At 44.0% G+C, this 10,958-nt stretch overlaps 1 protein-coding gene across 2 annotated transcripts in view; it reads right to left on the bottom strand.

The window, feature by feature from the left end:
- Positions 1-3,200: 3,200 nt before the first annotated feature.
- PNPLA4 (patatin like domain 4, phospholipase and triacylglycerol lipase) overlaps positions 3,201-10,958 on the bottom strand; it is a 30,016-nt gene continuing 22,258 nt past the window's right edge. The window contains exons 6-7 of one of the 2 annotated variants that reach the window (XM_024756280.1): positions 6,353-6,505; positions 3,201-5,163 (exon numbers count right to left, since the gene is read on the bottom strand). In XM_024756280.1, the coding sequence (XP_024612048.1) occupies positions 4,963-5,163; positions 6,353-6,505 (354 nt within the window). In that variant the 3' untranslated portion in view covers positions 3,201-4,962. Of the gene's footprint in view, positions 5,164-5,448; positions 5,633-6,352; positions 6,506-10,958 lie in introns of those variants that run through there. The other variant, XM_024756281.1, reaches the window with a different exon arrangement.

Consider the following 10,958-nt stretch of genomic DNA (forward strand, 5'->3'; position numbering starts at 1 on the left):
AAAAGTTGGTTAGAATTGTGTTTTCAGACTCTAGCTCCTGACTTGTTAGCAGCTGTGAAATCATTTAAATGTCATGACAATATTTTTTAATAAAATGTGATAAAAATATCAAAAAGAATTACACATAATGGGAGTATTGTCTTATGAAATTATTTTTAATTTTTTAATTTATATATACATATGTGTATGTAAAATATACGCATATAGGTATTGGATCACCATATAAAGTAGGTCATATTCAAGCAAGGTTGGACATTTACAGACCCCTCTGGTGGTGCAGTGGTTAAGAACCCACCTGCCAATGCAGGGGACGTGGGTTCAAGCCGTGGTCCGGGAAGATCCCACATACAGCAGAGCAACTAAGCCCATGTGCCAGAACTACGAAGCCTGCGCTCTAAAGCCCACGAGCCACAACTACTGAGCCCACGTACCACAACTACTGAAGCCCGTGCTCTGCAACAAGAGAACCCACCGCAATGAGAAGCCCGCACACCACAACGAAGAATAGCCCCCGCTCGCTGCAACTAGAGAAAGCCCCATACAGCGAGAAAGACCCAATGCAGCCTAAATTAATTAATTTTTAAAAACCTTATTTACAAAAAAAAAAAAAAAAGGTTGGAAATCTCTGAAGAGAATGGTGTACCAAGCATTACAATATACGGGTGGTTATAACGGGCAATCAAACAACCTTACTGTGTTTGGAAACAAGTTTTCGGATTGTGAAACGAGAAAACCCGCTCAAATTCAATCATGTATTCAGTTCTCAGTGTGCTAGGCAGGGATTTGCAAAGCTGCTAATCTAACAACACACTTGATAGTGAAATATGAAGAATGATAGTAGAGCAGCCCGTACAACGTCCTTCAGCTTTAGTGTGTTAAAACTATCATATTCAAATGATGGTTCTCCTCATCCTGCATGTAAATTCCAATGAAGCATCACACCCCTTATTCGGAGACAAATGGCGAGTCTCTGTCTCTGTAACTGACAACCTAATTGAAATCCTTTTGTGTTTACCAACCTCTTAATGCTTTAGGAAGACAGATATCCTACCGTAAAAGCCTGCTTCCTTTCACAGGGATTTTTAAACACAAGACATTATGCGAAAGATAATTTGCAAGGCTTCATCTACTTTTTCCCTAGCTGTTGAGGAGGAATTGATGCATTTTAACTATATCAACTATACTTGGGTAGCAAGTAGAAGACAGTGGCTCTGGCTATCTTAAAGTCAGAGAGAGGGAATTCCCTGGCAGTCCAGTGATGAGGTTTCCGCCCTTTAACTTTCACTGGATCAATCCCTGGTCAGGGAACTGAGTTCCCACAAGCCAGGTGGTTGCTGCCAAATAAATACAGTCACACAGAGAGTGCACTCAAAGGACATGACCAGGAGGCTCCCACAGTCAGCAGTGATGGAGGCCCGGGGTTCTGAACAGTGCCAAGGATTGACTGTCTTGCATCAGGTTGGCCATCCCAGAGCACTGCTCCTGCCTTGTGCTGCAGGGTACCTGCCTGTGGCTGTGTCACTGCTCCTCAGCTAAGTCTCACTCCACTCACTCATTCTCCATTACGCACTCTCTCTGCTTCCACCCACACCTCTGGTGATCAGAGCCCGTCCTCCAGTGCAATGACCCAAATGTTCAGTCCTGACTGATCTGTACTCTTGCTTCTGCCATAGACAGTTGCAGTAGTTTTCCACTAACTAGTCCACTAGTGATGGTAGTAGAGGGGATACCCAAGGGAATTACCTGGGTTTCATGGACATTCCTCCCTCCCCTCGTTGTACAGCAGCAAATCTACCTCCCTTTGAGCTACAGATGGCATGTCTGTGTCCCGCCGACAAAAAAACCGTAGGTTGAAATCCTAACCCCTAAGGTGATGGTAACAGGAAGTGGGGCCTTTGGGAGGTGGTTAGATCACAAGGGTGGAGCCCTTATGAATGGGATTAGCGTCCTTAAGAAAGGACCTGGAAAGCTTACTCACCCCTTCCACCATGTGAAGACAGTGAATCGGCCAGTGCCTTGCTCTTGGACTTCCTAGGCTTTAGAACAGGGAGCAATGTCTGTGGTTTTCTGTTACAGCAGCCTGAATAGACTAAGATGCCTTGCTAGGGATGATAACATCCTCCGTCTACTACCATTGCTTCTGTGCATCCCGTGCAAGGAGCCATGAGAAGTGGCAGCGAAATGCATCCCTTCCCTCGCCTGTGCTTCCAACAAACTACCTTTACCTTATTTCAAGATCAAGTTGGATATGCTATTATGAGTTGTGCAAGACTGCATATTCAGAGATGCTTTCTATATATAACAAGGAAAAGATTGAATCCTATTCTTGCCCCTCTTGAAGTCCGTCAAGAGAAAGGGATATTAAAAAAAAAAAAAGAGAGCGCAGGAGAATTATCCCAAGGGGACGTATGTGAGGATATATAACTATATGTATTAGCATTTAGTCAGCAAAGCTTTGAGTTGTGTCAGTAGGGGCAAAAGTAAGTGCAGAGGTGAGCAATTACATGAATTCAGCCCACCTAAACTGTCAATCTGTGAACAATGATAACAACTGCTTTGAACAGTACTATAATATAAGTAATAGAGACGCAGACCTACTGGAGAACGGACTTGAGGATACGGGGAGGGGGAGGGGTGAGCGTGACAGGGCGAGAGAGAGGCACGGACATATACACACTAACAAACGTAGTAAGGTAGATAGCTGGGGGGAAGCAGCCGCAAGGCACAGGGATATTAGCTCGGGGCTTTGTGACGGCCTGGAGTGGTGGGATGGGGAGAGTGGGAGGGAGGGAGACGCAAGAGGAAGACATATGGGATCATATGTGTATGTATAGCTGATTCACTTTGTTATAAAGCAGAAACTAACACACCATTGTAAAGCAATTATACCCCAATAAAGATGTTAAAAAAAACAAACAAACAGTACTATAATATAAAGTTATAATGAAATAATACTGTTACTCATATATAATAGCAATTATTATGATTACTGAAGTTTATCCACTTTTCCTCATCTGCAGTAATTGCTTTTCCTCCCACTTCAAGTTATGTGGATAATTACTTCAAATTTCAGTTTTATTTTGCTATAGTGTAGACATAACTCAGTCCACAAAAACCTCAAAACCCCGAATTTCCCTAATCATTGGTTCCTCAACCTAGATCCAGAAACATTTCTATGACTTATAAATGTATGTGTTTTAGTCATCAGGGAAAAAAGCAGCATAAATGAAATGTGTCCATGTTAACTGCCCATGTCTGTTTAGAATCATAATTCAATGCTCAGAGCCTCACAGCTCTTTCTTTGCAAGCTTCTCATATGCACACACAATGCCCCATATTGGGAAACCAGAATGTAAGAGAGTTTTGTGGGGGGTTTTTGTTTTTTTGTTTTAAATATACTGCTTGGTTCTTTCGCACATTACTTAACTTCAAAACCAAATCTATTTTCTCTAATTGTCAGTGGAAGCAGTGGGTTACCATAGTTACAAAGTAGAGACTGTTACTGAAGAGAAGACTAATGAAATTTTAAATGACAGATTCAAAGGTATTAGGAAATTACTCCAACAGGGAAATGGGCACTTATCAAGCTGCCAGTCCCAGTAATTACCGAGCAAACCTATCAGGAACTGGGTCAGAAAGTCTCTTCAGATGTTCCATACACCAGCGCTACAGCGCTTTGAAGGGCTGGTCCCAATAACATGGGCACCCTGTCGTTAGCGCCCGTTTCTGTTACTACAGCTGCATGAGGATGCTCCGTAGCCACCACGCAGCGTGGGCTGTGACAGGCCTCAGGTGAGGAGATGGCACAGCACACCTGGAGGACATTGATGCTACAGATGAGGTGCTGTATTACGGTGCCACGTCTCCCAAGTGTTAGAAAGTTGCTGCCCTGCAGACCCATCTTTCCACCATCTTACAGGATTTTTCAAGGCAAGTACCATCCACTCACATGGTCAAAGACATATGTAGAAGGTACGATATAGTTTTTAAAAGCCTAACATATGAAGGTTTGGTTTTGCTCGGGGAGGAATCGATAAGTAATTTACTGAAATAGCATACAAATAGATTATTCGCAGAAAATAACAGGTAAGGGGAAAATCTAGTGAATAAACAGATGGAAGAACGGAGAATCCATCCACTTCAAGTCACTTATGAGAACAACATATTAAGATTTAACTACGTGTTTGCCAGAGTAGGAAAAAACACAGACCCCCAAGAAACATCACTACTCTCCGAGTCCTGGCATGACTCGTAAGAAAGCAAGCAGTAGTTGGTGTTTCTGTGCTAAAAGTTGTGTATTTTGGGCAAGAACCATAAAATTGACTTAAAGAATGGTTTCAAATGGTAAAAAGAGAAATGCAAAACAATTAAAGACATGCAATTAAACTGGTTTGTGTCTCACTGCTTCATAGTAATTAAGAGTTCCTGCTTGGGAAAGCACCATGAAAACGAGTTAAGATTTAAGACGGGTGTAGATGAGTCAGTGTAAACCCACACATGAGTCCTCAAGTGACAGGACAACTACTCAAAAAATGGAAGACCTGGGGTCAGTATAGCATGATTTAAAAATAATGAAGGAATGATGATTCTGGATTGAATTGTCATTTGCTAGGCTACTTGGTTGACTTGGCTCTTCGTGTCTAGTAGTATCTTATCCATTTAAGTTCTTAGAGTACCTATGTCTGGTACACAGAGTAATGGCTGAACACTTGGTGAAGTATGGCCTTGAAGGAATAGGGAGAGAAAGACAGAGAAACCAGGACAGAGAAAGAGCTGGGGAGGTAAGGACAGAGAATATTAACAACAGGGAGGTGTCAGAAGAGCCTGACAATGACGTGAGCTGGCGAGCAGGTTTCCGGAGGGCGAGGGCTAAGGAAGACATACCTAATTTCAAACTCTGGGCTTCCGGTTACTCTCTGCTATTCACCTTTCTACCTCCACCCCAGGAACAACTGTACACACCTAGGAAAAGCAAGCCTGTGTTGCTCCACCCCTTGTTAAAGGCCTTTCATGATGCTGACTATTTCTCACATCCTTCCTGGCCCACCTGAGAGGGAGTGGGGTGCAGCCTGAGAACATGCTTCCTTCCATTCTGGAACTACAGGACACCGGTGTCTCCTGGAAACGCCCGTGCTTCACGTCTGAAGGGTGCTTCCACGTTATCTGTGCAGAGAATGTGTGCACCACGAGCCTCATTTTCAGCATTCCACGGTTTCCCCAGAGAACCCCTTACATTCCCAGTGGGCTTTCAAAGGATGTGGTGGTTCTCTTACAACGATTCCTCATCACCTGAGTGTAACCTTCTTAATGACACTGCCAAATTCAACCAAAATGCCTCATTTCCTTGCACCAAGTAATGATTTAAATATTAAAAATTACAAATATTACAAAAACTAATAACAAAACAGATAGAGAGTTATGATAGGCTTTTAAAAAAGGATTAGAAACCTCCATCAAGAACGGTCTGAAATGTGTTTTGCGTTGTAAAGTTTTAAGCGTTGTATTCAAACCAACTTTCTTTAAGTAAAAACTTGATGGCGTCATCAAAGCCACGATGATATAGTGATTCCATTATCGTCTCGCTTGGTGGGAAAAGGGCTTGGTGAAGCCTCACCAAGTTTGCCGTGGACAACTAGGATAGAAAGACAAATGGAAGCTGGAGGATATTACGGTACAGGTAAATGGACATCATCTCTGTAACCGAAGCTTTCTTATCATAGATGCTATTAGCAATTTAAAAAAAATCAGGAGGAAGAAAATTAAATTTAAAAATTCACCCCCACCCATACACTGCATGAGGGTTTCTCAGCCTGGGGACCACTGACGTTTTGGGCCAGATGCTTCTTTGTGGTGGGGCCGTCCTGTGCATTGTAGGATGCTGAGTAGCATCCCCGGGCTCCACCCACTAGATGCCGGCACACACCCCAGACGTGATGACCAAAACCGTCTCCAGACACTGCCAGTGTCTCCTGCGTACAATATCACCTCCTGTTGAGAGCTATTCGACGAGATTAAGGGAATCCACATTTTTATGTAAGTTATTCTGTTAGGTCCTAAGTTTTTCTCTTACCTACTTAATTCCTGCCATCTTTTAAAACAATTAAGTGACCTAATTTAAAAGTGCACTGAAATCCTGCCCAGTATACTGACCTGAAAAATAAGTGAAGGAATGGAAAATGTTTCACAAATGGACTGTTGATAGTAACAGTCATGTCCATATGCATGACACATGTAGATTATTTAAAATCTTTGTGCAATTTGTATATAAAACTCAGTTGCCAAAGTTCTGGAAGCATGTGGAAAGTTTTCGGAGATAAGGAGTCTTCAGTTATCAGTGAACATCATTACTCACCAGTATGTCCTGCTTGGCTATGGTCACATAGAAATCCAGCGGCCCTTCGTCCTGTGGGGAGATGTCCACTCTCCCGCTGAATGCTGAGACGGTCACTGTCCGGCCTACAGGCAGGAGGGGCAGGCTGTTGGTAAAGCATCCGTCTACCCATTTCTGTGGAAAGTACACCGCTTATCAGCACCTGTCGACAACATCCCTCCCACGTGAAGAAAACGAGCAGGCATTTCCCCAAAAGGACTCTTTCCTTCTAACAAGGCATGCCTTGGGAACGCCCTTAACTTACGATTTATCAGGACCCATCAGATCAGATTTGTTTTGGAAGCAAAGCAAATCTTTGTATGCATATCATTAACCCATATAATAAGAACCCTGAACGGAATCAAGAAGTCTCTCCAATTGTTTAAAAGCTTTAAGTAGATCATTTCACATAAGAAGTACCTAAATTTTTACTGATGACGGTGCTTGCATCAGAAGCCATGTGTAATTAGGCTGGGATTCATTATCTAATCAGAATGCAAAGCCAGGTTTACTCTGACACTGAGCAAACCGTCCCCAAAACAGGAGTTTGTGCTGCTGTGGCTTGTGGGATATTAGTTCCCCGACTAGGGATGGAACCTGTGCCCCCCTGCAGTGGAAGCGCGGAGTCTTAACCAATGGACTGCCAGGGAAGTCCCAGGAGGTTCTACTTTTATCCTAAGAACTGGAAATCGGCATTTTCTGTAGCAAACTTAAAAATAAATAGAACCGCCAGAAACCCTTCCATTTCCAAAGCGGTTCCTGAGTATGTAACGTCTTCAAGCCTTGAAGAATTGGGGAGGAGAGGTGCTGTGTTAAACAGGAACATTACTCAGAAGAGATTCTGTGCTTTCAGACCCAAGCCTGAAGGAAAGGCATGGACAGAGCAGGGCAGAGAAGCTTCTAGAGGCTTGTGCAGAGCTGTACACTGGGAAAGGACTGAAGAGACACAAAGATAATACTCCTTACACTGTTTCAAGGCAAAATAGTCTCCATCTTTCCTTGAGCCCACATGTTAACCGAATCAACTCTAACAATAAATAAACAAGCAAACATGCAACACTGAAGTTCCAACGCTCCCAGCTGTATCTGATGGGAGATACCCTGCAGGTGATGGGAGAAAAAAAGCGGGGGCTGGGCAGTGTGGAGAACGCTGGACAGAAGAATCTTCTGTGGAGAAAGCAAGAAGGTGGGGTGATGAGCAAGAAACCAGTTAGAATAAAGCATCCTGGGGCTTCCCTGGTGGCGCAGTGGTTAAGAATCCACCTGCTAATGCAGGGGACATGGGTTTGAGCCCTAGTCCAGGAAGATCCCACATGCCACGGAGCAACTAAGCCCGTGCGCCACAACTGCTGAGCCCATGTGCCGCAACTACTGAAGCCCACGTGCTGCAACTACTGAAGCCCACAAGCCACAACTACTGAGCCCGCGCACCACAACGAAGAGTAGCCCCTGCTCCCCGGAACTAGAGAAAGCCCATGCCCAGCAACGAAGGTCCAACACAGCCAAAAATTTTTTAAATAAAAAAATAAAATAAAGCATCCTTAACTCAGTTAAAACTGTTCATTCCTCTTTTCTAACATGTCTTTTTTAAAATCTTTCTTGTTTTGATTTCTAGAGCTGGTTACTAAATGATCAGTACAGCATTGTTTACAAAGGCCTCAGCCAGCCACCAACTCCCCCCAGAGGGAATAAAAGTAAGTAAATAAAAGGTGAAAATGTGTTGAAAATTTCTGTTGAGGGAACAGCATTTTGGTGGGGCAGAAAACATAAATAGATTAGATTAAAATGAACCTGGCCTAGATAATTTGCTTATTGTCATTATTTTTAAAAGAACAAAACACATATATAATTATGTTTATTATAGAGCACACATATATGTTTGTGTATAATATGTGTATGTGGAAATATGCATACATATATACACACGCACACGACTATACAAACACAGTCTAAAAAAGGGAGGTTTGTAGTGAGAAGGCCCCCAGATATCTGGTTCTGTGCCTTATTGACCTGGAGCTTCTTTTTTCTTCCCTGATTGCTTTGGGTGTAGACACCAATTTCTGGAATAGGATAGTACCTAGAGAGAGAACAAAAAGACACCTTCCAAAATTACCTTTCTTATCCTCACTAGAACATCTCACCAATGATGTAAAAATTCATACAGGTTTCATCAAGGGAAATTAAAAATACGTACCAAGGGTCATATAACTTAACTGAGAGCTCACCTGATGTATTCAACTTAAGGAAAAGAAGGGCAGTCTGGCTCACTAAATTCTGAAGTGTGCTAATCTACCATAGGGCTAATGACTGAGGTTTCAGGGAAATGAAAATCTTTTTTTTTTTTTTTTTTGCGGTACGCAGGCCTCTCACTGTCGTGGCCTCGCCCGTTGCGGAGCACAGGCTCCGGACGCGCAGGCCCAGCGGCCATGGCTCACGGGCCCAGCCGCTCCGCGGCATGTGGGATCTTCCCGTACCGGGGCACGAACCCGTGTCCCCTGCATCGGCAGGCGGACCCTCAACCACTGCGCCACCAGGGAAGCCCATGAAAATCTTTTTTTCCAAGTTTCGTTTGCTCTTGTTAGCTTATTGTGATTGGATAAATGACTAGGGAAAACATATAGCTTATCCAATGACTTGATTCAGTTTCCAGCGTTACTGACTCCTCTGTCACCATAACCCCACCAGCTCAGTTCTAAATGCAGAGTGCATCTTACTCCTGGCTCATGCTCTCCTGAGCTGTATCACTCCCAACAACCACACACACACACTCGGGCACTCAGATTCTAGCAAAACTGCTGGAAACGACGCCAACAGCAGCCAACGTTCCTCCATGCAAATATACTGCATGTGGTACAGACGGTTTAAAATTCTGCATTTTATATACTCCTGGCCATGATTCTCTGACTGTTTGCAATACATTCCTCCAGGTCAGTCCCCCATTCCCACCTCGTGGACAGCAAAGCACTCCATAAGCTGGGAATTACTGCCATGAGTCCTAGGATTCCAAAATTTTCCTCATGGGTCTTCCCAGGGTAGCGTTGCCCTGTGTTGGTTAGTTTCAGTACCTAGTACCATCATCCTCAAAGGAAAGGGAATGCCCAAATATGTAAAAAAAAAAAAAAATTCCTGGGCAAAATGTGTTTCAAAAATCAAACTTGCAGGCTTCCCTGGTGGCGCAGTGGTTGAGAGTCCGCCTCTGATGCAGGGGACGCGGGTTCGTGCCCCAGTCCGGGAAGATTCCACATGCCGTGGAGCGGCTGGGCCCGTGAGCCATGGCCGCTGAGCCTGCGCATCCGGAGCCTGTGCTCCGCAGCAGGAGAGGCCACAACAGTGAGAGGCCCGCATACTGCAAATAAATAAATAAATAAATCAAACTTGCTTCTGTCCCCGCAGTTGTTGTCACTTGTCCTAATACCCTTGATTCCCATATTCTAAACGTGCTCCATGGTAAGGTCCACTGCCTAAGCCCAGAGACTTGTGAAGACACAACTGCTCAGTAGAGAAGAAAATCTCGTGCCTCGTGGTGGGGTATGGGGTCTAGTGTGACTGTCCTCTGAGGGTGACAGCACTGGAAACCAGAGCTAATGCAGTTATCCTAAAGGGTGATGGCACCTGTCACACCCAAGCCCGGCAGGGTATTCATCTGTCAGTACGTGTCAACTTCTGCCTTACACATGACATGTTATGGGTACATGCGAGGCTCACGAATTCCAGCAACCCTTGTTACATAATTAAAGAGGAAACTTTAAAACCTGAGGTGGGCACTTGAGCTGAAAGGGCTTATTTGTTCATCCAGCAAGTCCTTCCACAGCACCCAGTGTGTGCCTGGGTGTGCACTCCACACTGCGACATGCTCACGATAGAACTGCGATGCAGGGCTGAATTTGCTTCAAGTGTATTTTGCTCAAAAAGCAAGTCAAAAAAAAATACTTTTGTCAGAAAGACAAATACCATATGATATCACTTACATGTGGAACCTAAAATGTGACACAAATGAACTTACCTACAAAACAGAAACAGACTCACAGACCTAGAGAACAGACTTGTGGTTGCCAGGGCGAAGGGGGGTTGGGGAGGGAGGAATTGGGAGTTTGGGGTTAGCAGATGCAAACTAGTATATATAGAATCGATGAACAACAAGGTCCTACTGTACAGCACAGGGACCTATATCCAACCTCCTGGGATAAAACAGAATGGAAAAGAATATGAAAAAAGAATGTCTCTGTGTATCACTGAGTCACTTTGCTGTACAGAAGAGATTGGCACAAGACTGTAAATCAACTTTACTTCAATTTAAAAAAAAAAAGAAAATATTTGCCGGCCCTGCTGGAAAGCACGCTGGCAAAAGGGGTGGAGCTGGTCCATTCACTCCACACTCACTGTTCTTCCTCACACACTGTAAGACACAGTGGAGGTGGGGAAGACCAGAGCTGCTTCTGCAGGGCTGAGGGGAAGCACACCAGGGGAAGCAGACCAGGGAAGTGAAGGAGGTTTGAAAAAAAATATTTTAGTTACAAACATACCTTGTTTGCTGTCATGATATAGAGAACAAACAGTCATGCCTACAGAAGGTTCTTGGGCATGATTC

Source organism: Neophocaena asiaeorientalis, unplaced genomic scaffold, assembly GCF_003031525.2.
Source record: "Neophocaena asiaeorientalis asiaeorientalis breed wild unplaced genomic scaffold, Neophocaena_asiaeorientalis_V1.1 scaffold69, whole genome shotgun sequence".
NCBI classification, from domain to species: Eukaryota; Metazoa; Chordata; class Mammalia; order Artiodactyla; family Phocoenidae; genus Neophocaena; species Neophocaena asiaeorientalis.